This window comes from Equus caballus, chromosome 7 (assembly GCF_041296265.1).
Source record: "Equus caballus isolate H_3958 breed thoroughbred chromosome 7, TB-T2T, whole genome shotgun sequence".
Taxonomy (NCBI): domain Eukaryota; kingdom Metazoa; phylum Chordata; class Mammalia; order Perissodactyla; family Equidae; genus Equus; species Equus caballus.
Window position 1 is genome coordinate 23,124,155 of NC_091690.1, and position 15,605 is coordinate 23,139,759.

The window sequence follows — 15,605 nt, forward strand, 5'->3', positions numbered from 1 at the left end:
AGTGACAGACCTGGACGGGCCCCTAGCAGATGCTCAGTCAAGCTCAGGTCTTTCCTTTGCCTTGCCTGTGATTGTCCCTCTGTGGTTCCCAGTGAAGCCTCGAGATTCTTTTTAACTAAAAGAAGGCTGTCGAGGCTGACTTTGGAAATAGTGAAATACATCTTGATGGGAGAAAGCCCTTTTCGGTCATCCAACACCGTCTTCAGTAGGCCTGAGATCATTGGCTGTTAGAGTAGGGGGAAAACCCTTTAAGGATCATTTACTTCCACCTTCATTTTTCTGATAAGGAAACTGAGGCCCAGAGAGGTCTAGGAACCTACCCAAGAGTGCAAATCGAGTTGGTCTCTGAACCAGGACTTGAGGACAGGCCTCCCAGCTGAAGATTCCAGTGCTTCCCATGCTTCCACCTCTCTTCATTTGGGAGTCTACAGTGAAAAGTCACAGGAAAGGGTAGGGCAAGAGGACAAAGGTGGGATGATTACCCTGGCCTGTCCTTTCCCACACCATCCTGACTTCCCACCACACACTTCAGGAGTTCTCTTTCCAGAAGCTTCCAGGACCAGATGAGTTAGAGACTGAGGGCCCTTAGCTGCTTACAGTCTGGCTCCCATGCAGCCTTGCAGAGAGCTGCAGGCCTCAGACGTGGCCACGGACAGAGGGCGGAGAGCTGAGCACGTGCCAGTGAGGATGTACTGAGGAAGGAACTTATTGTAGCTATGTGTTTATTCACTACCCACCTACCCCCAAATGAGGGAAGCAGGGAGCCCTTTGGCTTTGGGATCCCAGAGGATGGACAAGCTCTTGTCTCTCTTCTGTGAGCTTTATTCCTACAGAATAAGCAGCGTAGAGAAACTGAGGAAGGCAGTCTGTCTCTGCATCTTGGGAGGAGACGCTGGGCACAGGGGTCCTTCAAGGCAGTACGGTGCCCACCTGCCCCACCCCCTAGCCCACCTTCCCCCAGACTGGTGCCATCTCAAAGGCCAAAATGGGTACCCGAGAGAAGCTTCCCGTCCCCAGGGCCAGGCCCTCAGGCTGTGCAGGGCCGGGCTAGGTGACGGGACTCTGGGCCGCCCCTCTCCTCTCACGACTGTTGAAGTGGGTCCAATTTTTCAATCGTGGGCCAATTAGTTTCACAAATGGGGGCCCCTGTGGTGCCAGGGCACATTTGTTCCGGGCCTGCGCACTGGCCGAGCCTCATTGTCCTGCCTCTCACCCCCGTGTGGGCCCATTGTCCTCACCCCCAGCGGGTGCTGCTTATGGCTGATTTATACGGGCAGGCGTCCTGCGGGCTCCAGGCTGCACCGCCACAGCTGGCGGAGGTGCTTAAGGCCTCGGACCCCATGACCTTTGCCCCAGTCCTGCTGTCGTTTTGAAAGTTACAGACCAGAGGGCTGCATACCTCTCCGGATTTACTTCCCACCCCAACACCACCACCCCACTCCACCCCTGCCACCACCACCACTACACACATACACACTGACTGCCTTGCCGTCTTCCTCCCCTTGCTCTTGCTGTGGAAGTTTGGATTCATTCTGGAATGTCTGAAAGGGTCCAGGAACTGGACTGTGAAGGGACTGCGGGTGGGAGGTACCAGGAGAGGTAACTGGTCTGTTCTCATGTGGAGGAGGCTGCTGCTTCCCCTCGTGTGGCTTTTAATCCTTAGATTCCTAAGTTCCTCATCCGATCCAGGGGCTGGAGGGGTGTGTCCCTATCAGTGTGGCACTGCTAGGGGTCCAGGACCGCATTGGCATCTTGGAATTGAGTTTGCCCTTGGCACCTATTTTGCCCTTGACAGCTTTTCACCCTAGAAAGGGTGGCCCAGCATGAGGTAGAGCGAACGGGGAGGCTGTCATGTAACCAGGCAGCAGAGCGCAGATCTGGCCCCATTTTAACCCATTGACTGTCTCTTGCAAACCAAACTCAATGTTCCTCCTCCTTGTTACCTCCTTTACTTTCTTTTCCACCCCTTTTCTTGTCCCTCTACCCCAGGTTCTCCCCGTCTTCGGCTCGTTTGTTGGAGTGATTGACAAAATTAGTAAATCCATTCATGTTACTTTTATTGTGCAGGTCTCAATAAATCCCCTGTGTCCAGGGTGCACCTTAATGAGCTAGTGAGCTGACAAATTTGTTTACTGTAGCTGAAGGTGCCGAGTAATGAAATGCACTTGTGTCTGCAGCTCACTGCTAAACAAATACATGGTTTTCTGGGAGCCAGCATTGCTAGCTGCTGCCGCCTGAGGATGCGGCCACATTCCCCAAGAGACTGAGAGAGGGGTGTGTGTGTGTATATGTGCACACACATGTGTGTGCTTTGAGACATGTAATCACTCACCCATCCTTGGCTTCATTTTAAAACAAATCTGAATCAGCTGCTCCAGCTCCTCTCCGTTTTGGTTATTCATTGAGAACTCTCTGCTCCCTGGACTAAGGATATGAAACCATAACATTCCTCCTTTCCCTTGTGGAAAAGGAAGCTTATACAGATGTATAGGTGTCTTCCAAGATTCTAAGCAGATAAGAAAGAAAGGAGAAAGAAATAGGGAGGGCTGGATAAGGAGACTGGACTTGACAAGGCTGCATTGACAAGAAGGCTAGGTGCTAAGGTTTTTAGCTCCTAGCTTGGTTCAGGAAGATGTAACTGGGCAGATGATTAAAGGTGCCCAGCAGTAGGTGACACTAGATTCAGGAGACCAGCACCCATGCACAGGCTTGCAGCTAATTTGGTTTGAGACAAGCCTTCCAAGATGTTTTCTCAGCTTCTCTACTTCTCTTGAGAGAGAGGCCGTAGGCAGTAAAGGAAACGCTGGGACTTACCTCCCACTCAGTGGCAGCTGTCATTCCCAGGGGTCAGTGGGCTGACACTTTCTTGGGCTAGGCAGACTGGGCCCTCACTGCACACATAGCTAGCCTTCTGAGGAAGGCTGGGAGTTCAGGAGCTCCTCCCAGATGATCCTGCAACTTATGCCCAACAGGAGAACTCGAGAGGGAGCTCCTGACCCTTTTTCCAGTGGATCCCTTAAGAAGGAGCCAAGCCTTAAATGATGGCACAGGGGAGTCAGAAGGGAGGCACCCATGCCGATGTCATGGGCTGAGTGTTGATTTCCTTTCTGTCTGCCCCCTGGCCCTCCCCCACACACCTGTAGCATCTCTATCCTTTGAGATGCACACGGAGTCTTCTTGCCTTTGGCATGAGTCAGCCCTGGACTGCTGGTCTCTGTCTGTCTTTCTCTCTTGACGGTGGATGATGCAGCTCTACCATGTTCTCTAACAATAACCTGGGGGCAGGGGGAGAGAAAGATCGGGAAGGAGGAAAGGTGGCAGTTTCAGTGATGGTTTTGGTGTGTGGTGACAGGGCTGCCCATGGCATCTGGGAAAAGAGTAATCCTGGGGGTCAGAGGAAGGAGAATGACATGTCTGAAGGATTTGGGGGTGGGGGTGGGGAGTTGGTTCCAGTTTAAATGAAAGTTTTCACACTCCTGTAAATTTGATATTTTCTTCTTGTGGGGAGAAGCTGCTGGGCATGCAGGGGAAGCACCTCTTCCTTTGCTGGGTGAGGTCGAGTGGGGTTGGACACAAGAGGCCCATCCGTGGTCCATGTTCATGCACACACACACACACACAAAGGCATGCACATACCCTGGCTCATGCACATGTAGTAGTCACGGCCAGCTTACCAAAAACAGCCGGAGTATATTTAGACCCCTCTGCTCTTCTGATTAAGAAACTGCTTATAGCTGGTGATAATAAGAGCCTTGCTCCAAGAAGGTGTAGCACCTGAAAATCTTCTCCAGCTGTGCACTCCTCTGATCCTGTTCCTTCCTTTCTATTAAAGAGCTAATTGGTATGGAAATGGCACAGGTGTAAACATGAGGGTTTTTGTGTCTCGTAATTTCAGACCTAGTCATCACCTGGGTGAAATAAATACCCGGGATCTGTGTCACCCCTCCTGTCTCCTGTTCCACCCTGGCCTTGGCTTTCTCCCATTTTTTGGCTAAAATTAAACTTGTTTTAAATTTGGAGTCTGTGAGTCGTACATGCCATGCCCTGAAGCCAGAACTGGCAGTGCTGCCCTTGGCGGTGGGGGTGGGGGTGGGGTGGGTCACCATCTCCAGAGATAGAATAGATGTAAATGGGGACCCAAATATTTGCATGGACCCTGCCCATGTTACCCAGAACCAGGCTTTCCATTCAACCTTGCCACACTCATTCCCTCTTCCTAGTTCAGATTTCCTTCAGGCAGACACCTTTGGCATCCAGCCTAAGACTGAGCCCCATTCATTCTTCAGGAGAGCAGAGGAGGTGCTGACTTTTTAACCCGATAAATTATTTCTTTGGGTCAAGGTTCATTTATGTATCTGATTTACATTGAAATTTACAGATTGATGGAACATGATAGATTTGTAGAATTTACATACTCAAAAACCTTTGTCAGTTGCCTCATAACAGCACTGTGAAGTCAGTATTGGAAAAGGCAGGTTAGTTATGAATGCCGTTTCTAGATAAAGAAATGAGGCCAAGGGCAGCAGCTACTTGGCCCAGGGTCACACAGCCGGGAAGGGCTGCACTTCTGGGCCTGAACTGGGGTCTTCTGACTGTTTCACTCCATGACGTGGTAAAACTGGCCCTCCTGTGGTCTGAGTCTTTGCTCCTAAACAAGAGAGCTCAGACGTGGAGCAAGAACTGGGGGCCCTCTCCAGCCCATTAGATAGACGTGAGAGGCCCCAAAGAGCTCAGCTGTGTGTGAGTCACTTGGAATTGTTGATTTCCAAGGAGAGCCTTGATGGAAGCTCTCAGTAATGGCTTCATTTGGTCTGAGCATTCACCAGCTCTGCCCGTCTGTCTGTACCATGACTCTCCCTGCCCTATGTCCACTCTCCCACCCCATGCTCTTGGTGATTATCCCACAGCTCCTTATTTATTCTTTAATGCACTGTGCAGCTATTGAGTGCCCGCTCTATGCAGGGCCCTGTGCTCCGTGTTGGGGGATGTAAAGATGAAGAGAATAGTTCCTGCTTTGCAGGGCTTACAATCTAGTAGGCATAGGCAGGGCTGAATGACAAAAGTAAGGCAGCAAAGGGTTTTATGTGCTATAATTGTGAGGGCTCGGAGAAAGAAGGTGTTCTTGGCGCTGAGTCCTAAATGGTGTAACTCATCCAAGATGCCTTCGCTAGGGTCAGCTTCCTAGAAGAAGCAGCTCAGAGTCGATGAAACAACTCAGGCTTGTGTATTGTGTAGGACTGCCATGATCCTCATCCAGGTTGTCCACTGCAGGAGGATGCCCAGCTGAGGGGGCAAACGGAGGCTGGATCCAGCCCTCCGTGCATGCCAGAGCTGTGCGCCCAGGCGAGGATCTGTGTTTGCGCAGAGGAGAAGGCATCATTTTCTAATTCAGACAAAGGCGTCATCTGGGCTGGCATTGGCTCTGCCACATCTTTGTAGTTATAAAGCTTTTTCACATGGGTATCTCATTTGATCCTCTCAACAACTGCAAAGAAGAAGGCAAAGGATGAGCAAACTCTGATCCAGAGAAGTTCAGTGACTTGCTCGGGGTCACCAGGCAAGGAAGTGGCAGAGCCAGGACCCCTGTCTTCTTTTCTCTCCCTTGTGTCGTGCTGCATGTGATTTCTGAAGGTCTTTTACAAGCAGCGGAGGCTCCTCCCCTCTCCCCAGTGGTGTCAGGCATGAGATCTCTCTGCAGCAGAGGAGGGAGCAGCAGGTAACTCAGGAGCTCAGGCGCAGAAGGGAGCAGAGTGTTCTAGCTGCCGGGCCCCCTTGCCCCACCGCACAGCTCACTGCAGCTAATGAATTGCTAATACAATTTTATAGATAATTTTATTTCCATAGTCCCACATTTTAATGTGTTTCCAAAAGCTAGCATTTATTTGCTTAATCTCCCAGTGTAATAGAATCTGCCCTGACTCTTCATACATGCGAACAATCAGCTAGGCAGAAACTACAGCAAATTGTTTAATAACTCACATCTAGTCTCTAGATTTTTAACTTGCATGCACCAATAGCTTTTCTTGTGTCTCATCTTCTTCTCCCCCCTAACCGTTCCTTTTTTCTTTTTAAGTATTTTTCCATCCTCCCAGCTGTTGGTCTCCAAACAGAAGAACGGGGAGATGGGGTGCAGGGCTTCAGAGTCCCCTTTGCTTCTCCTCTGAGCCTTGGTCAGTGTATTGGGGGCCAGGGAGAGCCCCTGCACCTTGTGAGATATCTGTCCCAGGAAGGGGAGAAAGGCCATTGTAGGGACATTGTAGCATTTTCTTTCTAGGTGGTGACCATATAACTTTAAACCTATCACCAAGGTGCAGAGCTGGCTGTCCGGGACTTCAGGTGCACCACGCTTCCTGACTCGAGCCCAGGCCTCGGGTCCTGGCATGCCACCTTCCTGGATTTCATTTCTCCACTCCTTCTCCTGTCCTCACAGCTCCTACCCTAGTGCGTCCCCATCCTCCTCCAGTGGTAGCACAAAAGCTATCGGCTCTCTCCCTGCTTCCAGCCGCTTGCCACTGCTCTTGGTCCCCATGCTGCCCCTGGGGGCATTGCCCTCACATATAGCTGGCATCATGCTAGCATCACCCAGTCCTTTCATGGCTCTGCATTGCCTGTAGAATGAAGTCTCATCTGTCCTGCCCACGATAGGGCTCCCTGTGATCTGATCCCCAGGAACTTTCCCTGCTCGTCTCTGCCCTCAGGGCCTGTCCTCCAGCCTCGCCTGCTCTGACATCAGCTGACGGTGTTTCCTTAGCCTGGCTCCTGTGCAATGCCTCCTGACCCTCGGCTTCTCAATACTCTTCATTTCTCAAAACCTGACTCAGAATCTTCTCCAAAGCCCTCTTGGAGTCACCCTGGCTGATCATTGACTTGTCTGAGTCCCCAGCTAGTCTGGGACCCTGTTTCTCTGGTTGATTTCATCATCCCCATTGTCACCTAGCACAGTGCCTCCACTGGGTAATGTTCACTGGGTCGGCTGAGTGGACACGAAGTGGGTTCGGGCCATCCGGATGAAGTGGGGACAGCGCAGTGTGGCAGTGTTGAGGGCCTTGGCAAGACCATGTGGTCAGAGCACGGCAGGATTCCCAGGCGGCCCTGCCAGGTGCTGTCGCCCTCAGAGCTCCTCTGGGCTCAGGTGTCCTACTGGGAATGTTGTTTGTGTTCCCTCGGACTCAGGCTCGTTCCACGCTGAGGATTTCAGGGGAAGCATAAGGAGAAACCTGGGCTCTTCAAGGGCATGGCTCATCCAGAAAGCCTGCTCCATCTTACCGATTTAAGGCAGCTGTTTGACATGGGGCTTTTAGGGACAGAAAGGGGGCTGGTGCTGGGGGCCCTCGGGGTGAAGCAACCAGGGCAGCCGTGTCACAGAACATGTTGCAGACGGACTCCACTCCCAGGCATGTTGACCCGGCTGGGCTGGATGTTGAGGATTCACTGTCAGCCCTTGGTCTGCTTCTGCCCGGGCAGACCACTCCCCCCAGTGCCCTTCAGTCAAGTGGAGCCAAGCACCCCACTCCCTCCCAGAGATCCTGTTGGCCCCTAGTGGGTTGGAAGGCTTCACAGAACTATCCCTGTGACTCTGCTTCCAGTGCACTCCTCCTGCCCTGGGTTCTCTAGCCTTGCTGGGGCAGGCCCACGATGCACCAGGGCTCCTGAACAAGCCATGTTGGAGCTGGCTTGCTGGTGTTGTTACTTTGCCTCTTCTGGGAGAAGCCCAGACAGACAGGTGGCAGACCCAGAGCTAGACATGGGCCCAGCCCTGTGGTTTCTGAAATCAAACAGACCTAGGCTTTCTCAAATCCCAACTCTGCTGCTTTCTCATTGTGCGACCTTAGGCCAGGTAGTTTATCGCTAGGATTTCCCGTTTGTAAAAACGAGGATGAGAATGGCTGCCTGGCAGGATCGCCAGTTTCAAGTGAGATGGCAAAAACAGATAAAGCACCTAGTGCAAGGCCTGTGTTAGTTCCCTGCCCTTCTGCAGTGTGGGGCCAGGAGCAAACTCCTGCCCTAGCTTGTTTCCAGTCTCCCCTGCTCAGCCTGCCCTGGACCTGGATGCAGCAGCGACTGCTGGTTGCATGGAACCTGGCTGCAGGGGCCTAGACTCCAGGGTGTCTACACTGATGGCTGTGAAGGGTGGAGGAGCAGGGGACAAAGAGAGGTCTTGCGTTCTTGCTAGTCCATCCCCAGCCTGCCATGAATGGGACTGAAGCGCTGAGAACAGACCTCCCAGTTGCCATCTGCATCCATGGACCAGAGAAGCAGCAAAGCTCTTCATGCTGTCCTTCTGTTCACCCCACTTTCCACCAGGAGCCCCCTCATTCCACCTTGAGCAGCCCACGACTCCCAGCAGCCAAAGCTCTGCCCCTCCCTCCACTCTGGGGAGGCTGGACAGATGCTGGGTCTCCCTACCTTTCCTGCTTGTGTCCCTCACACAGGGGAAGGCAGTGTGGGGCTAAGCACAGGTTATGTCGCCCAGATGCCAGCAGAGAGAGGCGAGCCGATGGGCTTCCCGGAGAAGCTGATGTACTTAGAGAAATGGAATCGAAAATGGTGGGCACTGAGCAATCAGTTAGGACTCTGATGGGCAGTTTAGACACTTCCTCACGCGGGGCTCTACCCAGGAAGGCCGTGGCTCCAGAGCAACATCAGGAAGGGGGTTGATAACAAACGGAAAATGGTAGCCTGTCTTTGTAGAGTACCATTGGGTACCTGCCTGCGCTTCTGATCAGTGCAGGGAACAACTGGACAGAATTAAATGGAAATCTCAAAGTCCTTGACAATTGCCCATTGGTCTTGGGATAAAGCCTAAAGCTCTTAACATGGTTTCCAAGACCCCGCACAACCTGGCTTCTGCCTCTTTGGCTATTCTTTCCACTCCTCCCTGCCTCCCTAACTGTGCTGTTCTTCTTTCTGATCCTCCGACTCAGCGCACTTCTTTCCAGCCCAGAGTGTTTCTAGATGCTGTTCCGTCTTCCCCCACTGGCCTGGTGTGCTGGGTAACGTCTATGATGAGAGGAGGGACTTTGTATAGTTTTCCATGGTTACATCCCCAGTGCCAAAAAGAGAGTCCTACTTGTAGAAGATGCTAAAATAACATTTGTTGAATGAATGGACCGTTAAGCTGTGTACTTTAATGAATGGAGAAGTGGTTAAAAGAATAAGGTTTGTAGCTGGCATGAGGAGAGGATTCAAACCTAGGCTGCTTGTTGAATCCCAGCTCTGCTGCTTCTGAACTCTGTGGAACTTTAGACAAATTACTCAGTCCGTCTGTGCCTCATTTGCCTTGTCTGAAGGCTCAGGATGTAGAGCTACCATTCTGAGATGTGATTTTAAATTAGTTGCATTCACACATTGGCCGACCCATGTTCTCCTCCTTATTTTGACTCCTCACAGAGGCCACCCTGCCTCCCCGTCTTCTGTCCCAGACTCCGAAAAGTCCCTCTGATATATATCGTCTGGGTACCCTGCCTTCAGCGTAGCACTCCACACCATTGCAGACTCAGATTTGCTGCTGCGATGTATCTGATTAACGTTTCTCTTTCTCCCACTAGACTTTAGGTTCCATAAGGGCAGGAGGTAAGTTGATTTTGTCCACTGTGGAGCCATATACTTGGTGCTCCATCAATATTGTATGGCCCGGGCCGCCCTTGCGTTTGCTCCTGAGCATGGAGGCTTGGGGGCGCTAGTCTTGACACTGGCTCTCCCTCTGGCCTAGCTGGGTAAAAATGGCCCTCAGTTCCGCTCCCCTGAGGTTCTCCCACTCCTATCTCCCGCAGGCACAGACATGGCGGTCTTCTGTCTGCTGTGCGGGAAGCGGTTCCAGGCGCAGAGTGCGCTCCAGCAGCACATGGAGGTCCACGCAGGCGTGCGCAGCTACATCTGCAGCGAGTGCAACCGCACCTTCCCCAGCCACACCGCCCTCAAACGCCACCTGCGCTCACACACAGGTACGCCCATTGAGGTCTTGGGAACCAGTGTCTGGATTTACCTCCCGAAACAGAAAGCGGAGGTGCCTGGAGGATTGGCCCTCAGCCCTCCTTTACTCAAGGGTTGAGCATGAAGGGGCTTCCATAGCGCAGGTAAATGTTGACCGTGCTTCTCCATTTTGTGGACCGTTGGTTATCTCTCTGTGATTGACAGAGAGGGTGCTCATTAAAAATTCAGACTCTCGGGTCCCACCCTCAGAAACTTTGGCTCAGTGAGTTTGAGATGGGATCCAAGACCCAACACTATTAATAAATATTTCCCAGGGATTCTGATGCGGGTGGACCCAAAATGCATTTTGAGAAACACTGACCTACATGGTCTCTGACTCTCTCTTCTGTACCCCCCACCCCTTTCACTGCTCCCTACCCATGTACACATACTCCTGAAGTCAGCTTCGGCTCTTAAGGGAATATTGCAGAAGTGGTCCTACTTGCTCCACAATAACAAAAGCAAATTTTCTATACTTGGGCCTCAACCTTGCTAAGGGGAGGCAATGAGGGTCTTTAAACACTGAGTCATGAGTAGCCCTGCTTGGCCAGTTCTAGATAATGGAGGAGGAGGGGGGTTGTGAGTCAAGGGGGCTGAGCCAGGTGCTTAGGAACTGGCAGTCCCTGCCACCATCTTCTAGGTTTGGGGGTGGGACGCCTGGTCCCTGAGGTCCAAGAGACATTTGCTTCCTTGCAGCAGCCCCTGATCCACCAGCGAGGGAATAGATGACTGAAATTCTTTCTTCTCTCTAAGGCAGAACTGGGTCTTCACTAACTGTCCATGGACAAAGGAATGCCCCTGTCTGAGTCTACATGTGTCTCTGCCTGTGTGTGTTCTGTCCTGGGTTTGGGGTGAGAGTGAGCGACAGGGCGGGGCCCGGGAGACAGACAGGCTGACTCTGCATCTGAGTTTGGAACAGGGTGTGTGCTCATGTCTGTTGGAGAGGGTATAAAAAACTCGGTGTGCCTCAAGACACGGATGGCAGGACCCTTTCCGTCTTCATTCTTGAGTCTTGTCACAGCTCTGGAATTAAGTCCACAGGCCAGGCCTTTCACAAACAGCAGACTCTGCTGGCTAAGGGAGGGGGCTTTATTTATCCCAGATTGAGCGGGCCTGTCCTGCCAGCAGTTGGCATCCTCGCCAAGGAGCCGCCAGGGCTCTCACTTCTGGATGCCATTCTATTCAGGGGACCATACTGCCTTAGCACCACCACATTTGCTGACAACTATTTAGTTTTGCTGGCATAGGACAAGGGGAGGTCCCAGAGGGTAGGGCTGACAAGAAAGGCTAAGGAGGAAGGGATGCTGACAAGGACTTTGTCTATAGTGACTGAAGACACATCCCTGCAGGTATGTGTACCATCCTGTCAGCACCTCCCCACTGGGTGCCCAAGTTCAGCCTTATCAAAGATGGCCAATTACCTTTCAGCCACTTCTGAGCATGCTGCTGGGTCAAATCAGTCAGCTTCATGTGACTCAAGTGATCCCAGTCCTGCTAAGTCCACCCAGGATATGCCCTGCTTTGTCCATGCCACCTTCTAAGAGCTCAGATATCAAAATGTCACCTGCCCCTGTGCCAATCATGGCTCAGATTCATGGGGAGGGGCTATTTGCAGACGTAGTTTGGGAGATTAAGTACTAGATTAAGTACTTGCTTAATCTAGGAAACATGGAGCATGTATGCTGCCCATGCACACACACACGCACACCCCCCCCCCCCACATACACCCATTGATTTTCACACCAGAGAGGCCCTGTGCACACCAGCCATATCCAGGCCGAGCACACCCCTCACACAATGCCTCATTAATATTCCGTTCTCCTTGGCCCATTTGCTGCTGAGGCTGGGTGTTTAGCATCGGCAGCTGTGTTTGGTAGGTTAGTCCAGCCGCGCTCTTGGCATTGATGGATCCCTGATTCACATGGCCCATCATATAATAAACTCTCAGCTGTGCTGAAGGGAGGGGTCTGAGGAGCTAACGGGATGGGGCTGGGGTGGGGAGGGCGACACTGGGCCTGGCCAGTGCCAAGGAAGCCACCAGGTAAGGACAGACTGCTGGGGTCACAGGTGCACTGGGTAGGCCGGAGGGGGCTCTAATTAGTCTCGTTTGTCCTGCACTTAATGTCAAGCTCATTAAAGAGGCTACAGAGTTAATCAACATACCACAAATTGGATTTTGAGTTCTGCCGCCAGTTTTGTGTACATTATGGCGACACGGACACGATTAACTCAGGGTGACGATTTTAGGCCAGGTGCTCACCGTGCTTCAGATTGTGTGTGTGTGTGTGTGTGTGAGTGTGAGTGTGAGTGTGAATGGCTTGTCTTTCTTTTTTTCTTCTAAGTTCTTTTTCTTCCCTTCCCTTGGCTGACTCTGGAGATTTCCTATTTAAACTCATTTAACATGTGATCCACTTCATAATTAAATTCATAAAAATCTGGTCAGACAAACCTCTCTGCCTTAACCCTTTGTTTTTTTGGACTCTCAGGGCCCCCGTCTGGAGGGGAAAGGCACAGACAGCGGTTCCCCGCCGGCCGGGTGGCTGCCGATGTACGTTTTAATTACCGGCTCTGGCTGAAGTCTCACGTGGCCCTTGCTTTATTTATTTATTTATGTCTTAATGAGGATACTGAATCCTTGATTAAAGTCGTAATCATTGCAGATTCGGTAAGGAGGGGGAGTTGGATGTCAGACGGGGCTGTGTGTAGACGTCTACGCAGAGAGAGTGGCATGCGGGCCCAGGCGCGCACAGACTGACCCCTCTCTCTGTTAGATACACAACTAATTAGGACCAGGGTCTGCATGGGCCTCTACTCCCTTGGGCTGAGTGGGGCTGGAGGCTGGGGACCCGCCCTGGCAGTGAGAGGATGGACAGGTGCCAAGAACCCCAGGACTCAGGTCATCCCCAGATTTGCATGGGAGGGACGCTCTGGCTATGCCTCTGAGCCGGAGCAATGGCCCATAGATTAGGGAGAACCCAACGTCATGGGATGGCTCTGCTCTTTGAGCTTCTCCTGTCTGACTCTTTGATGGAAGTGCTCCCACCCACCCCTCTACACCCTCAGAGCTTCTTGCAAATCTTCTCCCCATGAGAGAGCCCGCCAGTGAGCAGACCCCAGCATCCACTCCCCACAGAGCCTTAAAAACCCTTCAGAGCCATCAGCAGAGATGAGAATTTATGTGGGTACAGGGCCCGGCATTGGAGAGGGGGGAGGTTTGGTTAGCGGCCTGCGGAGGGGAGGGAGAGCAGAGAGTAAAATATCATTTTAAAGAGGAAGTGAAGGCACAGGCATGCGAGTCTATAACGAGAAGGACAATTTATGCCCAGGCACGAGCGCAGTTTGACATGGGGATAATGAAAAAACGTAGGTCATTGTGGATGACTGAAACCTTCTTCAGCTGAAGAAAATGTATGAAATGCAGAGGACATTACACGGTTGGCAGCCCCGCACATCTGCAGAGGGACAAGTGAAATACAGTGGGCCATTCTTTACCATAAACTGTGGTTGTTGGAGATGCAGCCCAGAGAAATTGTAATTACAGTGACAAGACGAATCAGCGATATTTAAATATTCATGAACAAAGTCTGGGGTGATCAATCTATCTTTATTGTCTGTGCCTTCACTCCTGTAATAAATAAGTAGCTGAAGTTCTCACCTGTCATCCCCCAAAGCCCCCACTTTGGGCACAAAGCGAAAGATGGTTAATCCCCATGCCCCAACCTCTCACCCTCCAGGGGACGTAGGAGTGGAATGCACAGAAAGGAGGCTGATGGGCATAGACTCCAAGCCAAGGAAAGGCTGTTCTTCCCCGGTTTCATATACTCAACATTTCCCCAGGGTCTGCTCTGGCTTGTCCCTGTGCTACATACTGAGGCTACAAGCATGAACAAGGCTCCCTTCTTACCCTGGAGGTACTTCCATTCTAGAAGCACCGTGGGCATGACAGGAGATAGAGTATGCATGTCAGTTAGCAATCTGATAAGTCTTCAGTGTCCAGACTCTGGAACCCAACCAGAATCTGAATCCTGACTCAGCTACCTACTAGCTCTCTGACCTTGGGGACCATGCTTAAGCATCTCATTTTTCTCATCTGTAGAATGAGAATGAGAATATTTTTCTTCTAAGGTGATTGCAAGGATTACATGATGTGGTCCTTGCGAATTTCTTTGCACAGGAGTGAGCGTGCAACAAATGTGGCCCATTTAAATGAGAAAGTCCCATAAAAATTCTGCTACTACTACTAAAAAAACGAAATGCTGGATTTTTCTTCTCTTTGGGGACAGAGAAGAAAGTGTGACTCATTTTGCCTGGGAGACTAAAGGGAAGCTTCCAAACAGGGGTGACATGTGCGCTGGGCCTTGAAGGATGACTAGGAGTTTGCCAGAGAGAGAAGAAGGGAGAGAGAGGATCGAGCAGAGAGAACAGCTACATAAAACTGGGGAGGAGGGAAAGAGCAGGAGGTATTTGGGTAACAATGAGAAGTTCCCCAAATTGGAGGGATTTTTTTTAATTGACATATGACATTGCATTAGTTTTAGGTGTACAATAATGATTTGATATGTGTATATATTGCAAAATGATTGCCACAATAAGTTAAATATCCATCACCTTACAGTTACAAATTTCTTTTTTCTTGTGATGAGAACTTTTAAGATCTAATCTCTCAGCAGCTTTCAAGTATATAATACAGTATTGTTAACTAGTCACCTCTATATCTATGAACTTGCTTTTTTTTTTTTTAGATTCCACATATAAGTGAGATCATATGGTGTTTGTCTTTCTCTGTCTGACTTACTTCACTTAGCATATTCTGTCAAGGTCCATCCATGTTTTTGCAAATGGCGAGATTTCCTTCTTTTCATGGCTGAATAACATTCCATTGTGTATGTGTATACCACATTTTCTTTATCCATTCATCCGTCAATAGACGCTTAGGTTGTTTCTGTGTCTTGGCTATTGTAAATAATGCTGCAGTGAACATGGGGATACGTGTAGAGGGATTCTTTTGAGGGTAGGGGAGTCAGGCGGGAGTGGCTTTTGCCCCTGACCTGGAGGAAAGGAAGAGAAGATAGCCCGAGAAGCTGGGGGGCAAGGTCTCAAAGTCCCCAGGTCTGCTCTACCCTTGTGGGCGCCTGCTTTCTGGGGACTGCTGTTCGTCCCTGAACCAAATGGGCTCTCTCTTCCATAGACTGGCCCTTGATCCATGGATGACCACTGAGCCACAGTAAAGTATGGACGTGTGGGCGCACATGTGCTCCCTGTTTGTGCTCTGGGGCTAGCAGAGTCTGGGGGTCCTTAAGTCGCCTTCAGGATGTTGAATGTGGCAGTCTTTTCTTCCTGGTGCGCTGAACATACCCTCCTGTCCCCTAAAGACGGGGCAGGGGGATACAAAGGCCTGATCCAGCCTCTTGTCCCCACAGGCGACCACCCGTACGAGTGTGAGTTCTGTGGCAGCTGCTTCCGGGATGAGAGCACACTCAAGAGCCACAAACGTATCCACACGGGCGAGAAACCCTACGAGTGCAATGGCTGTGGCAAGAAGTTCAGCCTCAAGCACCAGCTGGAGACGCACTATAGGGTGCACACAGGTACTGAGGGCCAGGGCGGGTGCCTGGGCTGGCTCTGAGCCCTGG

General features: G+C 51.2%; 1 protein-coding gene across 4 annotated transcripts in view; it reads left to right on the plus strand.

The window, feature by feature from the left end:
• The window catches only part of ZBTB16 (zinc finger and BTB domain containing 16), a 182,518-nt gene that overhangs the window by 163,859 nt on the left and 3,054 nt on the right, over window positions 1-15,605 (plus strand). For all 4 annotated transcript variants that reach the window (XM_023644848.2, XM_014741177.3, XM_014741178.3 and 1 more), the window contains 2 exons: window positions 9,774-9,944; window positions 15,393-15,560. In XM_023644848.2, coding sequence (XP_023500616.1) covers window positions 9,774-9,944; window positions 15,393-15,560 — 339 coding nt within the window. The remainder of the gene's footprint in view (window positions 1-9,773; window positions 9,945-15,392; window positions 15,561-15,605) is intronic.